Raw genomic sequence first — 27,469 nt, forward strand, 5'->3', positions numbered from 1 at the left:
TTGGACTTAATCATAATTAAAATCTGTGTTTCAAAAGACGCCATAAAGAAAATGAAAAGATAATCTGTAAATGAGAGAAAATATGTGCAAATGATGTACTTGGTATGTGATCTATATCCAGAGTACGTAAAGAACTCTTACACCTCAATTATAAAAAGACAACCCAACTAAAAAGTAGTCAATGGGTCTGGATAGATATTTCTCTGAAGTAGGTATTGCCAATAAACATATGCTCAACATCTTTAGTCATCAGGGAAATGCAAATCAAAACCACAATGAAATACTACTTCCTATTACTACCTCACATCCAAAAAAGTCAGAAAATAGGAGAGACTACACTTAATAAGTATTGGTGAGAATGTGAAGAAATTGGAACTCATACATTGCTAATGGGAATGTAAAATGGTACAACTGCTTTGGAAAATGGTCTGGCATTTCTTCAAAAAGTTAAACATAGAGTTATCATATGACACTGCTAATGTTACAAGGTATCTTTTAGAAGGGGGAAAATGTTCTAAAATTAGACGGTTATAAGGCCCCGTGACTACACTTAAAAAATATTGAACTGTATATTTTGGGTGGGTGAATTGCATGGTATGAATTATCTTTTTTAAAAGTATATTTTATTGTTACTACAGTTGTCCCAATTTTTCCCTTTGCCCCCCCTCGGCCCAGTACCCCCTTCCCTCCCACAATCCCCCCATTAGTTGCTGTCCATGGGTCATGCATGTAAGTTCTTTGGCTTCTCCATCTCCTATACTATTCTTAGTATCTTCCTTTCTATTTTGTACCTACCCAATTATGCTTTTTAATCCCTGCACCCTTTCCCCCACTCTCTCCCTTCCCCCTCCCGGGTAATAACTCTCCAATGATCTCCATACATATGATTCTGTTCCCCTTCTGGTTGTTGGCTTAGTTTGTTCTTCTTTTGTTTAGATTCAGTTGTTGATAGTTGTGAATTTGTTGCCTTTTTAATGGTTTCAATCTTCGTTTTCTTAAATAAGTCCCTTTAACATTTCATATAATTATGGCTTGGTGATGATGAACTCCTTTGGCTTTACCTTGTCTAAGATGCACTTTATCTGCCCTCCCATTCTAAATGATAGCTTTGCTGGACAGAGTAGTCTAGGTACTAGATCCTTGTTTTTCATCATTTTGAATACTTCTTGCCTACAAAGTTTCTTTTGAGAAATCAGCTGATAGTTCTATGGGCACTCCTTTGTAGGTAACTCTCTTCTTTTCTCTTGTTGCTTTTAAGATTCTCTCTTTATCTTAAACCTTTGGCATTTTAATTACAATGTGTCTTGGTGTGGTCCTCTTTGAGTCCAACTTGTTTAGTCTCTCTGTGCTTCCTGGACTTGTATGTCTATTTCTTTCGCCACATTAGGGAAGTTTTCTTTCATTATTTTTTCAAAAAAGTTTTCAATTTCCTGCTCTTCCTTTTCTCCTTCTGGGCATCCCTGTGATTTGGACATTGGAATATTTGGTGATGTCCCAGAATCTTATTCTCTCATTTTTTTGAATTGTTTCTCCTTTCTCTTCTGGTTGAATGTTTACTTCTTCCTTATGTTCCAAATCGTTGACCTTCACTGTTGGTTCCCTGCAGATTTTTATTTCACTTAGTGTAACCTTCATTTCTTCCTTCATGTTGTTGCCATACTCAATGAGTTCTTTGAGCATCCTGATCACCAGTGTTTTGACCTCTGCATCTAATAGGTTGACTATCTCTGTTTCATTTAGTTCTTTTCCTGGGGTTTCGTTCTGTTCTTTCATTTGGGTCATATTTCTGTGTCTCCTCAATTTGGCAGCCTCCCTGTGTTTGTTTCTGTGTATTAGGTAGAGCTGCTTTGACTCCCTGTAAAAGGCACCTGTAAATTGTGTGGGGCAGAGCCTTATGTAATCACCACAGTAGGGCAACCTGCTTCACAGCTTTGTGGCTGTGTGGGGGGAGGGCTCAGAGAGGAGACTGTGCCTCGGCTTGGCTTCTGGGGTCTGCCTGGCACTCACCCCATTTCCAGTCACTTCACCCACTCCCCATATGCAGCTGGCACCCTTCCAACTGTTGAATCCCAGAATGGGTGGGTTTGCATATGTTTTAAGACCATGTGGGCTCTTCAAGCAGAGTTTCCTGAAAATCTGGCCATTTCTTCCACCACCCCAACCCCTACTGGTTTTTACAGCCAGAAGTTATAGGGATCTATCTTCCTGGCACTGACACCCTGGGCTGTGCAGTCTGGCTTGGGGCTGGGATCGCATACTCCCAAGATATCCCTTCTAATTTTTATCCAGCACACGTGAATGTGAGACCACCTATGCCTATTCCATTGCCACCGCCACTTTACACCACACTATTTCTCCTTGCCTCCACCCCCGCCTCTGCATTTCTGCCCCTCCTACCCATCTGGATGAACGTGGCTCTTTAAATCCTTGGTTGTTGGACTTCCATACAGTTCAATTTTGACAGTTCTGGGTGTTATTTGTTTTGAGATTTAGTTGTAACTCTTTTTGTGGTTGCACAAGGACGTGAGGCATGTCTACCTACACCTCCATCTTGACCAGAAGTCTGTGAATTATATTTTGATACAATTTTTTTAAGAAAAGATGTTAACCTTCATTGTTCTCTCTTCTGGATCATTAAGTCTTCTGGAGGAAACCAGCTGCCATATTGTGAAGACACTCAAGCAATCCTATGGAGAAGCCCACATAGTGAGAACTGAGGACTCCTGATAACGCCATGTGAGCAAGCTGTCTAAAAGGGGGGCCTCCTACCCAGGCAAGGCTTCAAATGACAGCCGCCCTAACCAACATCTTCACTACGCAAAGCTAAGCTAGAACTAGCTGGCTAAGCTATTCTCAAGTTCCTGACCCACAGAAACTGAGATAATAACTGTTGTTTACGTCACTGAGTTTTGAGGTGATTTGTCACACAACAAATAATATAATAATTATTTTATATATGTCAAAGGTACTTGAATATCAGGACTATAACCTCTAATTACAATATATTCCTTGGAAAAAATTCAAACCACTTAACAATTTAATGCCCAATAATTACTGATACTTTCTCATAGTTTTCTACAATGAAATCCAATCACTATCATACATCATGAAAGAAATTTTAAATAAATTTAGGGAAAAATTACAAAGAATTGGTTAATGTTATATAAGCTATGGGCTACAAGTATCAGTATTTAAAAAAATTTAAGAGTATTTATGCATACCATCCTTTCTTCAGCAATGCTCTCTTATGCACACTAATCTTTCTTTCATTAATCCTTCTTTTGTAAGCAGACTCTGTTCTATTCCCTTCCTTCTGTTCTTAGCACAAACTGGGAGTGGTGGGAAGGCCCCTCTAAGATTGGTTAGAGGAGGTGGGGAAAGTAATGTCAAAAGAGAGGAAAAGACCTAAATTGTCATTACCTCACTTCTTTAACTAAAACTATCTTCAGTACCTTACTATTTCCTAGTTTTTCAAATGGAAACTCCTCTGCCTACTTTCTAAATGTTCTGGCCCATCTTAACCAGACATAAATAGTTTCACTATTATTTGACACCTTGCTTTCATCAAACTTTTCTCACTACTTCATGAAGATACCAGGCTCATGCTCTTATTTACATAGACACCCTTAAATAGATACCACTTCTTCTCTCTTTTCACCTATCAAAATTCTTCACTACTCCTCTGTAGTCAAAAATCCTGACTCCTTTGTCTTCTGTTCCAGTCATCACAGATGTCGCTTCTCTAAATTTGCAGCTCTTACAGGCTGTACTAAGTAATTTTATATAAACCCATACTTTGTTGTATGAGACTTGGTGTTTTTTTATGGGTTATTCACTTCTTCCCCCTGCTTGACTGAATTCTCTTACACTTTAGACTTCCTCATAGCACTAAACTCAGCAAAAAAATTACTTGTTTGGTTGTTTCTGAATGGTCACAGTAGTCAAACAACAGTATATGGCAGCTCAAGCAACAAGGATGATTGGGCAGGGCAGGCAAAGAAAGAATTACTAAATTTTTAATAGCTAAAAAATTTCACCAGTAAGTGACAAAAACTGACAGCATGAGGCAACTCACATACCATTTAACACAGATTACCAACAAGTATTATGGAGCTATGAAATATAAAATTATATTTAAGAAATAACATATAAAAAAGAACACTAGAATTCTGACTAAATTTACTGAGTGAAGAATTCAGTGAATTTGTAAATGAGTTTTCTCAATTTTTTAAATATTAAAAATACCATTTTATATTTTAACATTCCAGACTATAATAAATTGTTATAAATCTTTCTTCATAGATATATACAAAAGTTTTTCTCTTGGGAAATTTTCCCCATGTATTTTAAATTTCTAACCTGCAAAGAGGGTTTTACCAGTCAGCATTTCAGCAAAGATGCAGCCTGCAGCCCACATGTCAATGGCTTTAGTATAATTATTAGGAGAAAGTAAAAGGCGTGGAGATCTGTACCATTTAGTAACCAATCCTTCAGAGAGATGACCCTGAAAAAGAAATAAAAACATACTTTAATTTGTTACTGTAGCTGAATAACAGCACATAACTTGATTCATTAAAGAATCCTTGATCTACAAAAAAAAAACAAAAAACAAAACAAAACAAAAAACACACAAAAACTCCTAATTGTTAAATACTAAAACAATACTGTTGATTTCTACACCGATTTTCAAGGCTCTTGAAATTTTGAGGTTAAACTCCCTCTGGGATATACCATCTATAAGATGATGCTCACATAATCTTATGATGCTTACCAAAACATACTATAATTGTAGGCCACACACTCAAAACATGTTTCAGAACAGAAGCTATTTTTCACTGTAAGTCTTGTTAATTAAGGAGCAGGAATGCTTCAAATCAGTGAAAGGTAAGAAAGAGCACCAGAGGTGCTGCTTATAAACCAATGCCAACCTCCTTACTGACAACCCAAGGGACAAGGTTCCATTACACATCCCATTCCTAACAACTTCACTACTTTACATTTATAAGCATTTGAAAAAACAGTTATACATATATTGCCTTATTTCATCCTCAAACAACCCAGAGAAATTACGATGGTAGATATTAGCTCCATCTGCGAGGGCAACAACAGAGAGATTAAGCAATTTGCCTAAGGTCGTATAGCTTAGATACATGTAGAAATGGAATTCAATTTTAGATAGTGTAACTCTGTTCAGTTGTTCAGTGTTGTCTCCACAATACTTCACTGCTACCCACAAAGAGGATGTGTCATTCATTTCATTTTAATTCTCAATTTCTATGTTGTTGTTGTTGTTTTAAATTAAGTTATACTTAACGTGAGATGATACATGTGAATGCAAAGATTTTAGATATGGGTTATGGGAGCTAAGCAAACAGGACTCCTAGGGGTACTTTATAACCAAGGCAGGTCCACTTTTATTTTCTGAACATCAGAGTCCTGAACATCATTTCGTTTGAAAACTAAAAGACCAGGGTTTGACTTGGAAAATATTAAGTTCTTGTACAAAAGCTAGTTACCTAAGACAAAGCTACTAGGAATCCTTTTGGCTAGTCTTAATGCCTGTTTTATAGACTCAAACAGAAGACCTAAAATTTGAGATAGCATCTTCTCTTACCTTCAGGTAGGACCACAATTCTGCCCTAAACACAGAAGAATGTATTTTACCTTTAAATAATGGAGAATTTCAATTATAATAAATAACCATACATTTTTAGGAATTTGTATTTAATTAGAATCCCACTCGACCTTCATTTCAAACATCAGACACTGTGAATGAAAAATCTCTATCAGAAGAAAAGGTACTATGTAAAGTTGAATACAACTAACTAAAAATTCTGCCACAATATATAAAGGAAATACAAAAGTACCTATTCCTAATGATGTACATCAGTAAAAGTCTGTCTCAGCTGGCTTTCCACATACCTTATGGGAATAATGGGGATCCATGATCCGCGCAAGACCAAAGTCACCTATCTTCAGCACCAAGTCTTCAGTATTAATGAAAAGATTAGCTGGTTTGAGATCTCTGTGCAGTACGTTTGCAGAGTGAATATATTTGAGCCCACGTAGCAGCTGATACATGAAAAGCCGGGCATGCTCTTCCAGTAAAGGGCCCTGCTCCAGCACATTAGCCAAGTCTGTCTCCATGTACTCCTGAACAATGTAAACACTGTTCTGTTCGGTAAGAGAGCCCACATCGTCTGTTAACTGGCTTCCACTAGGACCAAGAATTTCAAACACTTTCACAATGTTATCATGGTCAAGTCTTCTAATAATTTTGATTTCACGTAGAGCATGTTTGACACTCTGGGGATCAGTAAGGACAATTTTCTTGATGGCTACTCTTTTGTCACAGTCATTGTCTACAGCAGAAAAAACCAAGCCATTGCCTCCGCAACCCAATGGTTTTAAGTCCATATACCTAGAGCCCAGATCAAAACCATGAATGTTCATGAGACTTTCAAATTTCTCTGCCATTTTGAAACTCTTACTATTGCCTTTTCCTTTCGAATTGTTGAACTTGTGTAAACAAGGAAGAAAACTGGCATCAAAAGGAAAGATCTTTCAAAAAGGGAGAAGAAAAATAATTTTGCTTCCACAGCAAGATGGTATCTTGATGTTCATTGCATATGCCAACCAGGCCTGTTGAGTTCCCCTTAGATTTAAAGCTCAAAAAGCTCTCCTCATATTGAGAATTAAAAAGATTGCAGTACTCATAGTTCAAGAAAGGGGCAGCAACTCTGCAGACATTTAAAGAAAACACTCGAGAAACTCAAACGGAATGAAATGACATACTATGCACTCAGATTTACTGTGCTAAACGATTTAACATTTAACAAAAATGTGAATAAATATGCACACGACAGGCTTCTATGAACATTCTCCTCACAGTGCAGATACATTCAGTGTTGGACTGGTCCTGAGCAGCATCGTTCTAAGGTGCCAGTAAGCACTATTTCCGTTTTGCTTCTTTTCTTCCTTTGTTGCTGTGTATTTCAACAGGAAGCCCTGGCAGCTGTTGGTTAACAGATGTCTTTTGTTAGTGATCAGGTGGCTCCAGCTCACCACAATCACAATCAAAGCTACCGTCCATCTTACTCTGATACAATCTAGGGGATGAGAAAAAGAGAGAGTAGTTACCATTGCAGGAAATATTCTTTTCTTCAACTGCGTAAAATGACCCGAATTGGGCATTTACCTATAAACTATTACTGGTACATTAAATTTATTTTGTAGTCATTAAATGTTAAGATTACCGTCAATCAAAAATAGCTATCTGTATTGCAAGTAATTCACATCTGAGGCTCAGACTCCAGATCTCACCACACTAGGTTCTTTGTAATATTTAGGTTCATTAGGTCGTGTCTTTTCTTAAATGCCAATGATTAAGGAAGGGAAATTCAGAATATTTTTAAAGAATTCATCAGAATTTTTTGAGGGTTAAGATGTCAGTAACACAAAAGAATAAATAGCCCACTTGACTTAGCAATTGCCCTTCAAACACCACTTTCTACAGAAATGCTTGAAAATTAATCAAAACGCTCACTTTTTTTTTTGTACTGGTGAAATATTAAAGACACCTAAACTTTCAACAACAGAATACCGAAAAAATAAGATGAGTTACATTCATTTAGTGGACTACTATATAGTAATAAAAATGAAGAGATAGTTGAAATCACTAAATATACACTAAATTTAAAAAATAAATTGCAGATAGAAATGTGCATGCTGAAACCAGTTTTATCAGGTCCATAAACACACAAAATAACTCTATTTTATGGGTGCATAGGTACCAAAAGTATAAAAAACAGGCATGAGATTGGTAACAAATTCTCATTTCCTTGAGGAATGAGGGAAGGGATTAGAATCAGGGTAGGATTACACAGTATGCTTGAAATATATCTTTAATGTGCTATTTCTTCTTGAAAAACATAAGTATGACAAATTATTAGAATCTTATAGAGCTGAGTGGTATGTATATGAAGAGTGCATATTATACTGGGGGAAGGTAGGCTGACAAGCAAACACACACAGATGTTGGGGCAGTAAGTGTTGTGGGAAAAACAAAGGGGGCGGGGTTGATTAGGGAGTGCCTCTCTGGTACTGGAACAAAGCTCTAAAGGAGGAAGTACAGGAGTGGACGGGCCTCAGGGATGTTAGGTGGGAGTAACTGTTCCAGACAGAGGGACTAGCACTGAAGGTGAGTGTGCATCTCCTGTCTGAGAAACAAGTAGGAGGCCAAGGTAGGAGCTCATTTAAATGTATATGCAAGTAATAAGCCTAACCCCTAAATGGAAAAGCTTCCTGTTGCTGACTTTTGATCTAAAAGGTGACACAAGGTGAAGATGTAATATTCCTTTATTCAAAGGGACAATCATTTAAAGGCAATGCGAACTTCCATCACCTTCAGCTGTGGCTTAAGAGAACCGCTAGAACGCCCCAACACACCAGGTGTTTTACAGTAATAAAGCTTCTGTATACTACAATAGGGAATCTGGCTTAATTTCCCGCCTGCTTCATACTCCTACATACTTCACACATGGAAATGCAGTATTCTAAAAAATATAATATGGTTAAAAGCAACTGCCTCAAATTGAACAAATCTTTATTTTGAGAAATCAACAAACATAAAAAATTACTGTGTAAAAGAGAAACTGATGATACTAATACTGATGATACTAATAACTCGGAGACTAAGTAGATAAACAATCCTTAATGGCAACAGCTTTGTTTAACAAAAATTAATATTTAGTATCCCTGAGTTCTTTTAACAAATATGAGTGCTTCTTGATTCTGCTTAATATTGCAAAGGATGGCAATAGTATAATAGCTTTCTCTGTTTTACTATAACAGAGATGGTTTCCTCTACAAGTTTTTGTGGGCTTCTTAGAAATCAGATTTTTAAAAAGCACACTCCTAAAGATTCTTAGCTTGTCAGTCTGTTTGCAGTAAACCGTTTAACAGTTGAAGTCTGCAAATAAACTTGTGAATTAAAAAAAAATACTTCAGATTTGTAAAGGGCTTTAATTAATACTCTCTGTCCCGTCATTTTTCTATTTGTATACATGTTGATTGTTCATATTTTCTACCAAATATCCTAGAAGAACAGTATTTTTCAAAGGCTCCAGTACTTTGAAATTTTTTATTTCTCATTTCTACCTGAAATAGAATGCTTGTTCACATCTCCCTTCCTGCTATAACGTAGACAATTCATTAAAGCTCAGTCAACATTTTTAAGTTTTTTTATAAATGTACTTTTTTAAGTCAATTCTATAAACTTGATGTAAGAACAATAAAATACCTAAGTACTCTCTTAAGCTTCTAGTTCACTAATAGAGCAATCATAGTCAAGCACAAATAACATTTTGTCAAAAATGACACCTATATTATCTGACAGAACAGCATGATAGTAGGAACTGCAGCCAGATTAGAAAGAAACCTGAGAATGACAGATCTTTCTCAAGAACCCTTCCCATCCATATCTGCTCCCTTTAAATTGTGAGACCAAGAAACATACAGACCAGAAACAAATAAAACGGTGAAAATGCCTTTTCAGAAATCTCAGTGACTGATCAGCACTTATGGGGCAAAGGGTGGGTAAAGTTTCATCTTGGGGAAGGTAGGAGCTTGTGTCTATGCCGAGAATTGCCGAGTCCTCATTATACCAATAGATTCAGATGATGACTATACTGAAAGTCTTGCACAGGCTTCAGAAATGAGGCCATTCTAAAGAGAGATGGTAACATTTATCGACAAAATTGTAATTCCACTAGACAGTAAGGGTTGTACCACTCAAAAAAGTTGGAGGAAACAGCCATTATTTATAATCACAGTGCTTCTTCCCCAATGAACTGCCTCATTTTTCTGTGAGTAGTATTCTTCAAAGTCCTTCAATATCCGTTAGACCAAAAGCTATTGGAGCACCTTTTCATCCAGGAAAGTAAGCCCACCTTAATCAGTAAGTTATACTTCTGGATGATAAAGTGGATCCAGTAAATGTTTCGAATTTAGTCACACTCTATTCAGCAAGTATTTGTTAATTACATATCATGTACCTGTCAATATATAGTACTAGATAATGGAGATAAAATGGTAAGTAAAAATAAACTTGAGCCCTGCCCTCATGGAGTTTACAGTATGGTTGGAGACAAACAATAAAGTAACACAGGAAAAAGGGGACTGCAAAGGGAACTAGTGGTGCCAAGGAATGATACAGATGCTATGAGAGCCTACACACTGGGGGATCTGACCTAATTAGGGAGGCTGGTATGTGTGTTTGGGTTTAGGAGCCAAAAAAAAAAAAAAAAAAAATATATATATATATATATATATATATATATATAAAGTAAAATAAAATAAAATAAAAGCAGAAGCCTCCCATGCTCACTTAGTGACCATGGAAATAGCTTCCTCCTTATCCTTGTCACCTTGACCCTCATAGCAGTTACCGGTATATTCCAAATCCTGATCTCTCCAACCAACCACCTCCATTTTTCTTATCAATCATGGAGCTTCTCAGCATCACTAAAGCATGCAGGTACAACTCAACTGTACCAGCACATTACTCATCAGAGCATCCTCCATCCACATCAATGACCTCTAGAAATGTCCTTTTTATACGATTTTCTCCAACATCTTTCATGTTTAACTTCATAAAAGCAAAGTTCAAGCTTGAGAAAGATCTGAGATTCCATATTCCTTTTGTATTTTCCACACACTTCAAGGGAAGAAAAAGAAAACTAAGATAGCACAGTTGCTTAACATGACCCTTCCCAGCATCCTTCCAATTTCTCTGTCAACAAATATTATCCATTCCTCCTAACTTCAGTGCTGGTACTGTGTTGCTTGGAGAGAGAACATTAGTTAAGTTTTAATTAGCTGGGCCAGTGTTGTTTTGTTTTTAACAATTTGAGAAATAACAAGTGCAGACAATGATTTATAAGAATGAAGTTGGCTTTACGCTTTACCAATGGTCTTCTTTCAGTGATCCACCATAATATGGAGGTAAAAGCTCTCTACATAGCCCAGGCTGGGTAGCAGCTTTCTACAGTTATAAGACGGTTCCCTGAAACTGCATTAGATACAACTGTCTCATCAAGCATTCCTTTCTTCCCTAAATTAACTCGTGCTTTCTTGTCATTCAGCCTAGCCCCCCAGACTAAGAGAAATACAGGTATTCTGAGTCAACCCTAAGTGTATGAAATAAAGTTATAAAATGCAAATGAAAGAAATATGCAAAACAGTAGAATAACTTCACTCTGCATCATCACCCCCATTCTATTGAAAATGGGTTTTCTTTCCTTCCTTATACAGTTACAACTTGGCTTGTGTCTGTAAAGGAGCCTGCATGTGCAAAAGTAAGTTTGAGATGAGGGCCTTAAACATAAAGGTTACTTTTCTGGTTCTCTCTTCCATCTTCCAGTCTGCAGCTTCTCAGGTTAAATGCTGATGAGGGTCATCTGGCCTGATCACTGACAGCTCTCCCTGCCCCCCCCCCCAACAGCTCTTGCCTACTTCGCTCTTCTCCAGGGTCAAGTGAGTAATTTGAGGTAACTGGAATCCAGCCAGCCTCACACCTTCTCAGCCAAAACCCAGTTGCTGTTGGAGAGAAGGGAAAGGTTTAGCTCTACTTATCTTCAACCAGGACTGTCTCTTAACCCTGGCACAAGGAGGTGTTGTTATAGGAAATTCACCCTTCCCTAAAATCATGTCTCAGGCTCTCATTAAAGCTACTAAGTTTCTTGGGCAGAGAAAGCCAAAGGCTACAGCTTAACTGCTTGTTCATATGCATTCCTGACAATGCCCTTGCTGCTAATGTAGAATAGTTCTAGGAGTTATCAGGAACGTGTCTCAGGATTAGGACCTCAAAGAGGCCCAGAGTGCAAATTAGTGTCAATGAATGATCTTAGGAACCTGGTGTGGAAGGGAAGACATTAAAATTAAAATACCAAAGCCCAACAGGCTTTGCCTGCTATCAGGAACTACTGCTAGTTACAGAAATTTTCAAAATCAAAAACAGATGATTACAAGGCTGCAAAATACCCAGATTTTCAAAACTTCTCTTCCATTTCCAACCTCCGTGCTTAAATTATCTGAGTCTTTGCCAAAATCCATTTTAATTTGCCCTTGACTTTAAAAAGCCATTATAAAATAAATGCCACTATGTTTATTTTGATGTTCATATCTAGTTTCTATTTATTCTAGGATATCCATATTGGAAAATCAGTACTTCACAGACCAGATAAATAGCATAAAGAATCTCTAAAGGCCCTTCCAATTCTAAAGGTTGATGATCTATGAAAGCACAGTGCAAGTCTTTCATTTCACAGATTTTTGTTCCTAAGCAATTATGGTGATATACCCAGAACAGGGGAAATGTGACTGAAACCATTCTATATTGAACATTAAACAAGCAATCCCTTCTACAAATTTATGACTAGAAATTAAAAAATGAATATAATAATCCTTCATCCCCTCTATCTTCTTGCCCAAGCCTTCATTTCTGATTCCTCTCCTAACATTAAGGAAACACTAGAGCAAATATACAAACAGGGACAGGTAGACAGCCTCCTTTTTCAAGTACCTTGCGATATCTGAGAATTCCAACAAATGAAAATTAACAGAAATTTCTGTAGCAGCCAGGACAGGTTAGTAACAAATAATCCCAAAATCTCAGTGGCTTATTAAGTCTTCCTCATGCAACAAGTCCCACAAAGCTGTCATCCAGACTGTTAAAGTAGTTACCATCTCAACCATTGCCACTCACTGTGCCAGAAAGTGGAAATAGCTCACTGGTGCCAAAAGCTTACATCCAAAAATAATACACTTCTATCCACATTTTATTCACCTTTGGTCATACAGTAACACCTACTTCGAGAGAGAGAGAGGAAATGCAATCCCAACACGGTCCAAAAGCAGAGAGAACCAAGATCTTTTGAACAACTTTGAATAAAACAGTTTTTATTCTTTCATCCACCCACTACATTTTTATTCAGAAAAACTTTATTGAGGCCCTGACCGGTGTGGCTCAGTTGGTTGGACATCATCACACAGAGTGAAAGGTCAGAGGTTCGATCCCTGGTCAGGGCACATGTATGGGTTGTAGGTTCAATCCCTCCCTTCCCCTCTTTCTAAAAATAAATTTTAAAAACACCTTATTGAGTGATTACCATGTCAGGCATTGTTTTAGGCATTAAGGTAGAGCAGGAACTGATCAAAAAACAAACCAAACAAAAACCTAACCTAATTGACTGTATCCTCCTAGAGCACTGTAGTATAGTCCTCTCTGTCCTACTAACATTTTTTTCTCCTCTCTTCTAATAGCATTTTCTTTCCCTTGCCTTTGCCATTTTCCCCAATCTAATTTAATTTAATCCCTATTCTTCAGATCCTCTACTCTTCATTTTCGAGGGCACCATTCCCCTCCCCTTTATTGCAGCTGTATTTTAAAGTAAAAGGTTTGGGACTAAGTATTGAATAGTTTTGTTGACATTTTCTGAGCATGGTACCTGACACTTAGTAGGGAACTTAAAAACTCAATAGCCCTGGCCAGGTGGTTCAGTTGGTTGAAACATCATCCCATGCACCAAAAAGGCTGCCAGTTCAGTCACTGATTGGGACATAAACAGGAGGCAACCAATTGATGTTTCTCTCCCACATCAATGGTTCTTTCCATCTCTCTAGAAGCAATAAATATATCGAGTGAGGATTAAAAAAAAAACAACAAAACCTGTACTGAATGAATTAATACATAAAGCATATGCTTTTTGATAATAGGAAGTTTTGGAAAAAACAAGCTCTACCCACAATCTTTCCAAAATCTGATCACATTCTGACCTACCACAGGGAAACATCAGTGATGACCCCTAAATATGGTACTTTCTTTTCCAGGCATTCCCTCAGGAGCTACACTCTACAGTAAACACATAGGTCTATCCGCCAACACATGAAAAAAAAAAAAATGGATTTTAACCCACTCAGACTGAAAAAACAAAAACACTTCAGTTTGTTATAGCCCATTTTGTTTCACTGAGGTAATGGGGAGTGACTGTGCCCCTGAAATTGTGTCCTATACAACCAGACAAGCAGGATTCTATAAAAAGTCCTATCAGTTCATGTAATACACAGGTATTAATAAAGATACACAAGACCTTGACAGTACTGATTTTACTCTTCTTCAGTCCATCCTAGCAGGGTCTATGGCATCTAGCACCACAGCTTTCCAGACTGCGTATCAAATATAACTGCTGTCATTTTTGAGCTAACCCTGTTGAGGGTCTGAAGAAGGTTTCATACACTATGCAAGGCCACATGAAACACTTTTGGACTCTGATCAAAAGGAGAACCACATGTTTGGCTGGAGAACCCCCAATTTTAAAAAGTGATTTCAAAATGGCATATAACTTTTCTGGAACATCTTTCCTCCTTTGTTTCTCATTTTCTCCAGATCTGAACAAAGCTGAACAAATAAAAAAGTGTAAGCTCCCCATCAGATTCACACTACAGCTTGTCACTTTGAAAAATTCCTATCTGATTTCACTAAGCTCATATTAAAAGAAAAAAGAAAAAGAAAAAAAAAAAAGCATGAGTCAAAAAGATCTGACGTCTAGCCCTGGCTGGTGTGGCTCAGTGGACTGAGTGCCAGCCTGTGAACCAAAAGGTTGAAAGGTTGCTGGTTTGATTCCCAGTCAGGGCACTGCCTGGGTTGCGGGCCAGGTCTCCAGTGGGCGAGCGTGAGAGGCAACCACATACTGATGTTTCTTTCCCTCTCTTTCCCCCTCCCTTCCTCTCTCTCTAAAAAATAAATAAATAAAAATCTAAAAAAAAAAAAGAAAGAAAGAAAAAGATCTGACCTCTAGCCCTGGATCTGTGTCTAATTAGCTGGCAATAAAAGCATTTCACATTTCTAGGTCTCAGTTTCTCATCAGGTAAATGATATAGCTAAACTATAAGATTTCTATAGTCTCTTGCAGCTCTAAAATTTTATAATTTTAATGAAAGGCTCATGATTTCCATTTCTAATTAGAATGCTGAAAGGTGAAAGACATCATTATTCTTGCCCTATAAACCATGACAAGATGGATAAGCCACAAAATCAGTTTTTTAAAAAAATCATCAAAAAGCTAAGATACAAAGAAATCTAAATAAATTCCAGAAAATGCCAAGTCCTTCATGAGGAGAAGAGACCATGGCTATTCTCATTCCTGGCAAACTGGCAAAAAAACAAGGAATTTTCCCCTAACAGGATTAAGAAAAAACCAGTTAAATTTGTAACGAACTTTTAATGGCTGCATGGGGGTTCAGATAACATTATAATTCAGAGGAGGCCCAGTTACAAGCCCCACCTGCCAACTCTTCCCCATGGGTCTTCAATGAGTGCAAAAGTCTAAGGGGCAAGGCCAGAAAGTTGAGAGAATCTCATGAAGCATATGGGCCTCCGTCATGTCCAAGGCAGCTGCCCTCTAAAGGTAGAGGAAAAAAAAGGAAGCATGAGATAAAACCCCTCTGAAGCATTCTGAGTGCTTAACAAAGAAATACAGCAAAAGCATGAGATAAAGAAAAACTGAGATGGGACTGGAACACAAAGAAAACATCCAAGCAGTCCCAAAGAGCTGGCAGCTAAGGCTGGAAAGCAAGAGCCCCAAGGTTCAGAAAACTGATAGGGCAGAAGTATATGAAGAGATAATGGGTAGCCCTGGCTGGTGTGGCTCAGTGGATCTAGTGCCAGCCTGTGAACCAAAAGGTCGCTGGTTCAATTCCCAGTTTAACGTTCAGTAATACTCACTAGAGATACTGAAAGCCAGAAGACAACTGAACATTATCTTTTAAGCGCCAAAAAGAAAACGGAAACTATCAATCCGCAATTCTATATCTAGGGAAATCTATTTCAAAACTGAAGATAAAGACATCTTCCAAGAAACAAAAGCAGAAAAAATTTGTAGCAGACTTTTCACTACAAGAAATGCTAAAAGAAGTTCTTTAGGCTGAAGGAAAATTACACCCAATGGTATTCAGAAAGGAACAAAATCCCAAGAAAGGGTAAATGACTGGAAAATATTAAAAGCCTTTAAAAAACTACCCACACACTTAAATATATCTAAGAGGCTGTTGTTTAAGGCAAAAAAAAATGTATTATGGATTTATAGCACATGTATTGATACAAGTAAAAGATAAGACAAAAAGCAGCACAAAGTGCTAGAAGAGGGTAAACTGAATCACGCAACTGTAAAGTTTACAGTATTGGTGAAGTAGCTTTATTATTTAAAATAGACTATAGTGAATGAAAGGCTCGTAGCTCATCTTTAAATATCTTCCCCCTTTTTTGATCATTGTTTACTTAATAACATGTCCATCAATGAGGAGTAAAGGCAAAAGAGAGAAAACTAAATAAAATACTAATTTTCAATAATGATTTATTTTGCCATGTGGTTTTTAATATACTTTTACATCAATAATAATAAAACTACTACTTAACATTTAAATACCACAGATTCATTAACAATTCCAAAGGAAATGGTAATTAACCATGTGAATCAGGATACATGCATATATTTTACTGAAATAATTTCAAGGGACTCTACTGTCTGCTTTAAGTATAGTTTGAAGATATTAAAAAATTATGTTATGGAATATGGCCCCAAAATTCTAATTTGGGGATATAAATAACATATTTGGCCCACAGTTATATCACATTATCAACTATTACAAAAGCAATTAATTTTAAACACATGTGTATGTATTATAAAGAAAGTCACAGCACTGAACAGTAAATTTTTTTATTTGAATTTTGAAAGAATATAAGAAACAGCAAGTTTTATTAAGAATGTATTATGTGTGAAGCATTATGATGGGCATATATTCTTACACTAAGTCCTTCTAACAACATTGCAAAATGGGTCATAAGATCTTTATTTTAGAAAATTTAAATAATGCATTCAAGATCACACATCAGTGAGAGAGCCGGCATTTAAACCTCAGGTTTTTAAACCAAAGCCCATGATATTCTAATAATAATGTAACTTTTTAATTGACAAATACAGTACGCACACACACACCCCCAGACCCTTTAAGGGTAGAGTGTATTTCCTACAGGACATTCTTCTGCATAAGCAAATATAATCATCAAAATTGGGAAATTATCCTCAGCTGGTGTGGCTCAGAGGTTCGAGCGTCGGCCTACAAACTGAAACATCACCAGTTTGATTCCCAGTCAGGGCACATGCCTGGGTTGCAGGCCAGGTCTCAGAAAGGGGGCATGCAAGAGGCAACCACACACTGATGTTTCTCCCCCTCCCTTTCTCTCTCTCTAAAAATAAAATCTTTCTTTAAAACTTTTTTATAAGAATCAGGAAATGAATACTGGCATAGTACTACCGACTATCACTCAGGTCCTGTTTAAGTTTCTGCCACTGTGCCCATAATGTACCTGAGAACAAAAAAAAAAAAAAGGAAAAAAAAAGTTCCAGGATTCCATGTTACAGTAACTACTCGGTTGGCCAAAAAGTCCATTATGTTCTTTCCCATATGATGACTCTAGTAGTACTTAGTTATCTTTAACTTCATTCAAAACAATTTTGTCAGATTGTATTGCGACTGCTGTCGTATCAGTGTGCATTAAAAAAAAAAAAAAATTATCAAAACCGGTGAATTATTGTACAGCCATTTTAATAACGAAGATGGAAGAAAATATGCAACATTTTTGGCATATTATTTCAAGAAAGGTAAAAACACAACTAAAATGCAAAAAAAAAAAAGATTTGTGCAGTGTATGGAGAAGGTGTTGTGACTGATCAAAAGTGTCAAACTGGTTTACGAAGTTTCTTGGTACTATTGACGTTTTGGCAGTACTCCTGCCTCTATCCACTAGAAGCCAAAAGCGGGAGATAGCCAACATACTCAATATATCCAAATCAATAACATTATTGGTGAAAATTAAAAATGTGTCTTTTATTTTATGGGAAAAAACCATATGGACTTTTTGGCCAACCTAATACAATGCTATCTTTAACATACTTTTTCCCTTTAGAAGTCTAAAGGAATCAACTATTTTATATAGTCCACAAAAATTTACTGAGCACATGACATATGCAAGGCACTGTTTGATAGCACAGGACAGTAAAGGTTCTTCTGCTTCCGAAGAGTTTACATTCTAATAAAGAATGACTTAACAAGTAAACTAATGACTTCAGATTTGTCCAAGTGCTATGACTGGATAGCTGGGAAATGGCCACCTAAGGAGCTGACACCTGAGTGAGGAGAAGATACCAGCATTGCTAAGAGACGGGAGAAGAACCTGCAAACAGAGGAAACAGCAAAGACAGAACTGGTATTTTGAAGGAAAAGAAAAGATGCCAGTATCGCCACAGAATCTTGCAGAAAGGGAGTAGGAACTAAAGTGGAGATGAGATTGGATAGGTTGAAAGAAACACTTGAGGCAGGATTCTAAATTTCATAACTAAGAGAATGAAAACTATGAAAGGGTTTTAAGCAATTGGTGTGGCTTAATTTACATTTTTAAAAGATTATTCTGACAACTGGGAAGAGAATGAACTAAGACCAGTTAAAAGCTGTTTCAGTGGGCCCGTGAGATGATGGTGGCTGTGACAAGGCTGACAGAAATGAGGATGTCAAATAGGAGACTGACTCAAATGGAGGCCAAGAAAACACTGAGGATCAAGTAGATATGAGGGATAAGGGACCAAGAGGATTCAGGTTTAACTCCTAGGTTTCAGTTACTGAGATTGGGAAGACTGAGAGGAGAATAATAAGGGAGAAACAGTTTTATTTTGGAACTGTTCAGTCTATTTAGATAATGTCTACATATTTAGATAGCTGAGTGGGTAATATGAAGCAGCAAATGAATAATGCGTCTGGAGCGCAGTCAAGAAGTCAAAACCAGAATCATAAATTTGAGACTTATCTACATGTACATTGTATTTAAAACAGTAGGTTGAATGAAACAACATAAGGAAGAGTTCAGAAAGAGAAGGGAAAAAAGCCCAGGACTAATCTCTGCGATATGCCAATACTTAGAGGCAGGAAGAGGCTAGAAGCCTCTAAAAAAGTATGACAAGGTATGAAGCAGGAGAAAAACAAAGACTATGTGTCTCATAAGCTAACAGAAGTAAATGGGCAGAAAACAGTGGTCAACAATACTGAATGCTACAACAAGATCCTGTGATGTGGATTTGGTAAATGTAATTCACTGGTAACCTTGACTAGAACAATTTCAGTGGTGAGATGGTGCTGAAGTAGGCTGAAGAGCAAAGGAAAGTGGAAAAAGCATACAAAAACAACTCATGAAAATTTGCTTTAAAGAAGATGACTGAAATGAGGCAACAGCTAGAGGAGAAGAATGTGGAACCATAAGAGGGTTTGTAAGAGATTTCTATAGCTCCACTGTCCAATAAGGTAGCCAACAGACATATATTGCTACTGAACAACTGAAATGCAGCTACCATATTGGACAGTATAACTTTGGGGCACATTTGTATACTAACAAAAAATGACCTTATAGAAAGGTAAAAATGACCCAGTAGAAAGGGAAAAATTCATGATGAAGGCAAGAGATGGGTGCCTGGGAAGTTAAGAGAAGGAATCCAGAGCACAAGTGGAGGAATCTATAAACAATATAACATAAATGAAACAAGGCACGAAGTTATAGTACCATAGGAAACAAGAAAACCTAAAATCAGAATCTATCTTAAACCTGGTTGGACTCTTAAGCACAGACTAAATTACAGAAAGCCATAAAAGCTAAGAAGTAGGTGAAGGGAAAGTAATTCATACTTATTGGGTACCTATTAAGTGCCAGGCATTTTCTAAGTAACAAATTATTTCTGTTATTCACAACCACTACCTAGTAAGTCTCATTTTACAAGCAAGAGCACTGATGCCTGGAAGGGTAAAGCAACTTCACTGAAATCACACATTTAGTGAATGTCAAGGTTTGGACATAGGCCAGTCTGACTCACTCTAGAATGAGAATATTCCCAGGGCATAGGTGCTAGGTTAAGAACCACTCAATGTTTCTGTACCTGGAAATAAATAACAAATGGCATATCAATCTGGCAGCTATCAACAAGTGCCAAGGAGCGTGGAAGTACTAGGCCAACAGCAAAAACTGTCCTCTCAATGCTATCCACAAAATAATTAAGAATCAGTTATTTAACAGCTATTTTTAAATGTTTTAATCCAAGTGAAAATACCTTTATTGAGACAAAAGGGAAAATGTACATTCTTGTAACTTACATTATCTACTTTACTGAACACAGAAATATCAATCAGAAAACTGGCATTGCTTTATAATAACTACTAAAATAATATCTGAGCATCATAGAAAAGTAAGTAGAAATATACCATCTCTCCAATTTGTAAATGAAGAGGGAAAGTATTAAACTGAGCCTAATCAGTTATTAAATTACAGCTTAGATTATTTTAAATTCTGTGTGGGTAAGATCATCCAGATCTGTGCTGTCTAGTATGGCAGCCAGTGCCACTGCTTAAATGTAAATTCATGAAAAGTAAATAAAATTAAAACTTCAATTCCGTAGGTGCAGCACCTGTCAAGTGCTCAACAGTCACCTGTGGCTAGTGGCTACCTCACTGGACAGCACAGAATACTTTAATCATCACAGAACATTTTATTGGACACTGATTAGATCCTCAATTTTCCTTTTGACTTTTTTCAGGCAGACCAATGGAAAGGGCAACTCAAGACCTGAGCTTCCCAAATTGGTTACTAATCAGATGAGCATCTATGTATACATCGCTTAGCAGTGCTTCTAAAAATGTACATTTGAATCACCTGCAAATCCTGTTAAAATGTAGATTCTAATTCAGTGGGTCATATGATGGGGTCAAGATTCTGTACTTCTAACAAACTGCCATGTGATGCTAATACTGCTGGTCGAAAAATCACACTCTGAGTACCAAAGTCTTAGATTTCCTGTGCCCTGTTTCTTTAGTTGTCAAATGATGTACCAGGAGCAAGATAATGTCCATGATCTCCCTGTATACACTAACATTTTATAGATTTATGGTTGTACAGAATTAAATTCACAGAGATCTCACACTCTCTGCAGAAGCAGTCTCTTTTCTAAAGTAAATGCTAGGATTCTAACAAACAATTTTTGTGATACCATTTTTTCCCATGGAAAGACATTATCAAATTTAAATGAAAATCAATGTAGAAGTGTTATTTGCTATATAAACATTCAATCTCTGTACAACTTTTCTTAAGTGGATTTAAAAGGCTGGCATGTATGAAAGACAAACTTTTAAAAACTATCAGAGTGACAACCTTCTAATTTCCAAATATGCAATTCACGGGAGAAAGAAAACAATGCTGGATGCAGTCTACACTGCTACCTTCAAAGCATCAGTTTCACATGAAAAGTAACTCCCTGGAAAAAGCCATTAACTACAATAACGTGATTGTTGTTTTTGTCAAGTCCAGTAATGACTCTGAACAATAAAACTAACCAAAACCCCCACACCACTGGCAGGCTGTAGAGTAATGTGCCCACAAAACAGGCTGAAGGAGTTGACAGGAGGCAGACAACAATGCCACAAAGAATTTACTTTTGAGGCATCTTCTTATTTTAACAGGGGCCGTAGAAAAACACATGGTTCAAATTGGCAATAGGAACACTGACCAAGATAGCAGTGTTTCCTAAGCCAATATACCTCACAGTAAAGACGCTAAGACACCCAGTTTGTTTATAAATTCTGAATTATGTACAGCAGCTAATTACCTACACTCTTAAAAACACATGCACAGGAATTACTTGTTCAACCTCTAAATGACAAGATGCTTTGAAAATCTATAATACATTTATATTTGTATTTTTATAATTCCTTTAGTAGGAAATGTGTTGTAAAGTTAAACTTTATTAAAGTTCCTCTACATAAATCATGCAATGCTCCACCAAAACCTCTCCAAAGACTTATTTCACATTAACAATACACTTTATTGCCCGCAAAACTCCAAGAAAGTCACTTTGAGAAAATAGTATACCAAGAAAAATCAGGGAATTGGGAGTTTTTTCTTCCATTCTAATTTTTAAAACGAACTGCTATTCTCAATCTTTTTTCCCCCTCAATCTTATTTAAACCAATCTGCTAAAGAATTGCTTTTTACAATCAGTCAAAATATCTTAATTATCAAATTCCGGTGTATGTCTTAAATGTAGAACTGTTAACTCTGCTTGTCTTTAAAAAAGACGGATGAAAAACAGTGCCTATAACAATACCTATTTCAAGTTGTCTTTATTAAAACTGAAAACTCATATAAATCAGGAGAAAGCCCCATGTATAAATTCCACCAGGAAAGCTCATGTTCAGAGAACTATTTCTCTACCTTTACTACTTATTTATTTTAACTAATTTCTACATATTAGAAAGATAATTTTTAGCCCTGGGTGGTGCAGCTCAGTGGATTGAGCACCAGCCTGGGAACTGAAAGGCTGCTGGTTCGACTCCCGGTCAAGGCATATGCCTGGGTTGTGGGCCAGATCCCCAGTTAGGGGCACTGTGAGAGATAGCTGATACATGTGTCTGGCACACTGATGTTTCTCACCCTCTCTTTCTCCCTCCCTTCCTCTGTCTTTAAAAATAAATAAAATCTTTTTTTAAAAAAAAGATAACATGTACAATGAAAACATAGGGTTAATTTCTACCCACACCATAAAATATCAGTCCTTTGTAAATAATCTGTAACAAATCTCTCAATTAGAAGAGGTTCAAACATTTAATTGTAGGAAATGACCAGCCAATTTTACCTTTCCTCTCAACAAACGTTTTAAAATTCCACCTGTAGGATATATAAACTTTTACAAAAACAATTTAAGAAGCCATTTCTTATTTAGAGAAATTGCGGTTCCTCCTGAGAGAGAATTGTAATGTGGACAGAAACATTTTAGCCTATCATTTAAAAAAAAAAAAATACAGTGTATAAAAAAAAGGCCACGTAGCAGTCCGTGGGCAGGATGAGTCATCACCAACTCAAAACTTGCAGCACTTCAAGCTTCCTCCTACCCGACCCCATCCCCTTCAGCAAGGTACCCTGAGTCAGCAAGCCTTACCATTTTGTTATGAACTCTCACGATGCTTAAATGAACTTATGCAAAACACTGCAACACATTTAGTACTAGCACTTGTCATCAGAACATGTGCTTTTTCTATTATAAATTAACTGATCTTCAAAATCAGTCTTCTCTAGATTCTTAATTACAGATAGTTGTCAAACACTACTTTCAATCCTCTTCTGCAAATGTGAGCTCCAAATTATGATACATAAAAATTTTTATAAACAAGTCTCCATTTCCCAGAGGTTTTCTTTTTCCCTGAATAGTAATTATCTAGGATAATAAAACATGTCCTGCTCAAATCTGGCATTTCCTAGATAACAGCAATTACTGAACTTAAAACACCAATAAGCAATTTTACAAGTTTCATAAGACAATACTGATTAAGTGATGCAACATATGTGTGTGAAAGGACTTTACATATCTTGGCATATAGCAAGTCCTTCATAAACATGTTTGAACAACTACGTGCTAAAAATATGCAAGGTTTCTTCCACCCAATTCAAAATTATTTTTCAGACATTAAGAATCTGACGTTTCTAAGAGAAACTGTAGAGACAATTCCCTCTTTGGACCCTACATTCACCTAGTTAGATTACTCTTCCCATCTCAGTTTCCCAGCGTTGAAAGAGAGGCTATGTCCAATCAGAACTTTAAAAAATAAGGCAAAAAGAATCAAGCAATCAGAAAATTACTCTGAAGTTCTTTGAGCTTCATTTTGTCCTGTTAATTTTTTTTCAACAAATCATCTTGTATCCGTTTAAAAAAAAAAAAAAGTTAATACTGAGACTGACTTTTAAGGGCATTTTAGCATTGAAGGAAAGAACACAAATTTTGCTGCAAATGCAGTAGGCTTCCAATTCCACATCACCAGTTCCCTTCACTGGACTTTTTCCAATGAGCAAGCAAAAGAAAAAACAGGAAAGGAATCAAAAAGATCCTGCTTCACTGAGCTTCCACCTAACACCTGAATCAGTCGCGTGTTATTACTAAAACAAGGAACAAAAGACGGCCAAAATATCTCTACTCTCTATGCACCTCACGAAATCAGATAAAAATGCAGAGCGAAGGCCCGTTTTTAGTGAACTGACAAAAACAAGTTTCCATTTGGGTTCTTGCACAGACCACCACTCAACGTCCCGAAAGCGGCTAAGAAAAGGCTGCAGCAGAAGGGAGGAAGAAAATTAAGAATTCCGACTCACGAGTTTTCTGTATCTCATTTATGGCTAGACTCAAAACTTGGGCAGAGGACTTCAGGGCTCTGAGACGAGCCAGTTAAGTGGTGCGCGCTACGCAATTTGCCGAGTCCACTGGAGACTTTGCCCGGCCGGAGTCAGCTGAGGCCGAGTCACTGGAATGGGATGGGGGAGGAGACGCGGGAGCATTTCGACAGGCAGCGTGCCAGAAAGGCTAGACTCCGCGCCACCTCATGCTCTCCGGGACGCCCCTCCCGGCCACCGCCCCTAACCCGCCGGCCTGGCCGGGCCGGGCCGGGCCGGGCTTCGAACCCTCGGACAAGAGAGCGGGCGAAGGTGCCGCAGCCGGCAAGCGGGGCTCCGGGAAGGGCGGGCGCGGCCGGGACCCGCTGCCGGCGAGGGGCGTGCCGGGTGGGAGGGGCGCGCCGGCCGCTTTGCCGGCCCCACGCGGGGACCCCGGCCCGCCGGCCCGCGCGGGGACGCGCTGGCCAGGCCCAAGCTGGCGAGCTGGCGGGCGGGCAGGGGGCGGGCGAGAGATGGAACAAAAGCGCCTTTGTTGAGCGGCGGCCGCCGGAGGGTCATATACAATGGAGGAGGGAGCCGGCTCCGCCGCCGCCGGGCCCGCCGCGGAGCCCTCCCGAGCCGCCCCGCCGGCGCACCCCGCACACGTACACACACACACTCACGGGACTTCTCCGACTCATCGAGGGAGTGCGGGGCCCGCGGACAGCCCCCAGTGTCGGCTCAGGTCTCCGGCTGTGCTGGCGGCAGCGGAGTCTCCGAGGCTCTCGCTTTGCCGCAGTCGCCGCCATGTAACCCCGACCCGCGAGAGAGGGCGAGGGAGGGGCGGGGCCTCCGGGTGCCACGCCCCCACACGTCACAGGCTCACTCCACGAGTTCCCCCGCCCCCGCCCAGCCCCGCGCGTCTGCACGCGCCGGAATTTCCAACGCCCGTGACTGGTCACAGCGCGCCGCGGGGGTGGCCGGAGAGGCACGCGGGCTGTTCTGCTGCCTCAGTGGGCTGGGCCGGGGCGGTAGGGAGGCGAACGAACAGGCCCTCTTTCCTCTTCTGTTTTCCCCAGCACTAGAGCATGAAGTGCCAAACCCATTATGACCGTTTTCTGTGCATCTACTACACTCAAGGCACGGGGCATCCAAGAGGACTAGGCCTTCGTCCCTGTCCCCGGGATGGGCCGGCGTACAAGAACGCTGGACCTGAAGATCGATTGGCTAGAAGACAACAGCCAACTTACAAGGCAAACATGTTAGAGGCCAAGTCAAAGAAGGCCATTAATTCTGCTTGAGGGCATGGAGGAAGACTTCTAAGGAAGGTTGCCACTGGTGAACTTTAAGCTGGATCGAAAGGAACCGATAAAACCTGAGGAGGGGCGGGGAGGATGTCCCTGGAATTGAAGTGTGTGAGCAAAGACAGGAAGACGTAGAGCAGCTGGCTTGTTGCAGGAATTAGGCCTAGGATAATTTGACAGAAATGTAGAATTTGGGAAGAGGTGTACTAGGTAATATGGATTAGTGCCTTCTTAGGCCCACCTGGATGAAAAGCAAGCTTACTTTATCGTGGCTTATTGAGTCCAAGGAGACTTTCCAATGTTGTTGTGAAATTTATGTAGACACTTATGACATTAGAGATGCAGGTCAACATAGTTTTTCAATGACTTAATCACCATTCCTGAATGAGAACCTAAAGTTTGGCAGCCCTTACCCATTATTATGCCCATCTTCAAGCTTCAAGGGTGAGGCAAAGAACACTTCAAAGATAACATAGTGTCTTGAAGTTAAGTTGTTGGAGTGGAGCTTAAATGTTTTATATTTTTTTATATTTAAAACAATACCATCTGAATAGCAGGTGTGATAAAATGGTGAATAGATGAAACCAGGAGAAAAGGGAGGCTTGTTCCAACCCCAAGATTTCTCATTTGTGTATGCAGCTTCTCTGCCACAAGAGCTCATTACCTGCTACCACTGGGCCTCCCTTAACTGCCCCTGCTCTAGGCTCCCCTCAGATTCCTAAAACACCTTTCATCCCTGATCCATCAATGCTGGATTATCAGGAAGAGGGGAGGAGAATAAATAACAAGTACTGTGACTTTCCTCAAGGAGCCTTAAATGTAATGTCTGCTCCTAATTTCCAATAAAGACCACCAAAAATAGCCAGTTGCTTATGCAAAACCAAGCTTATTGCTTAACAGTAATAAGGGAAACCGCTATGTTGACAGTCTTAGCAGGGTCTCAGGGAGATCAAGAATAGGATAATTAAAAGATTCGAAGGATCTGGTTTAAGATGGTTCTTTCAGTGAAAAAGCATGGCTAAATTTATGATACAGTCATTTAAGATGAGTGAACACAGGGAGGGGATGGTCTTGAAGCAAGCCTAGAAGAGTAAACAGTTGTTTGATAAACCCAACAGAGTAATCTTGTTGAGGAAGAGACTATTTACTCTGATAAAGGTGAGGTCAGCCAGCAGACCTGTTCAGAGAAATGGACTTTGAGGAAGTTCCTGAAACTGTAATTAAGATATTTGCAACTTCTCTTGGGCAAGAATTTCTTGAAATTATGTTTATGCAGACATTTGCATTGTAAAGTACACAGTTAGTCTTGGTTTTTAATCCTATTGTGTGGCGTTCCATTCTCAGTAATTTTTCACAACTTCATAACTGAATAGTGAAATCATATGGGTGAGTTATGACCTGCGTTTTCTTCTTAATGAAACAGAGCAAAAAACTAGAGAGCATCACCCATAAGAAAGGGTGAATACTGTTTTGCAGAACTTTTTTTTAATCAGGTACCATATTTCAACAACTCTACAATGTCATCAATTATGATATGCCATTATTTTATGTACTATTGAGAAAGTGAATACCTTATCAAAATGTGATAGCCTATTGCTACATCCTGATTTCAGCGATATTAAAACAGAGAAACTACTTCTTAAAATTGATGAAATATAAGGTATATATAAGTGTGCCAATTGAATCAAAATGTATTTCTATTTATTGCTCATTATTGCTATGAACTATTATTGCTAAAAGGTTAAAAGCCATGTTTTAATGGAAGAATGCAGGAGAGAACAGGTAAGTACATCATCATAAGGCAGCCTGAGATGAATGCTACCTGAGCAGAGATACAAATTACTTGTTGGAAGGAACAACTGATGACAACTGGACACAT

At 38.5% G+C, this 27,469-nt stretch overlaps 1 protein-coding gene across 2 annotated transcripts in view; it reads right to left on the reverse strand.

Annotated features, from left to right (window-relative positions):
- The window catches only part of MAPK6 (mitogen-activated protein kinase 6), a 36,479-nt gene extending 11,358 nt beyond the window's left edge, over nucleotides 1-25,121 (reverse strand). Inside the window, exons 1-3 of one of the 2 annotated variants that reach the window (XM_054565418.1) lie at nucleotides 24,970-25,121; nucleotides 5,923-7,109; nucleotides 4,360-4,504 (exon numbers count right to left, since the gene is read on the reverse strand). In XM_054565418.1, the coding sequence (XP_054421393.1) occupies nucleotides 4,360-4,504; nucleotides 5,923-6,477 (700 nt within the window). In that variant the 5' untranslated portion in view covers nucleotides 6,478-7,109; nucleotides 24,970-25,121. Of the gene's footprint in view, nucleotides 1-4,359; nucleotides 4,505-5,922; nucleotides 7,110-24,289; nucleotides 24,512-24,969 lie in introns of those variants that run through there. The other variant, XM_054565419.1, reaches the window with a different exon arrangement.
- Between the last annotated feature and the right edge of the window lie 2,348 nt (nucleotides 25,122-27,469).

This window comes from Pteronotus mesoamericanus, unplaced genomic scaffold, assembly GCF_021234165.1.
Source record: "Pteronotus mesoamericanus isolate MK-2021 breed Mesoamerican mustached bat unplaced genomic scaffold, CSHL_Meso_final contig_164, whole genome shotgun sequence".
In the NCBI taxonomy this organism is placed as follows: Eukaryota; Metazoa; Chordata; class Mammalia; order Chiroptera; family Mormoopidae; genus Pteronotus; species Pteronotus mesoamericanus.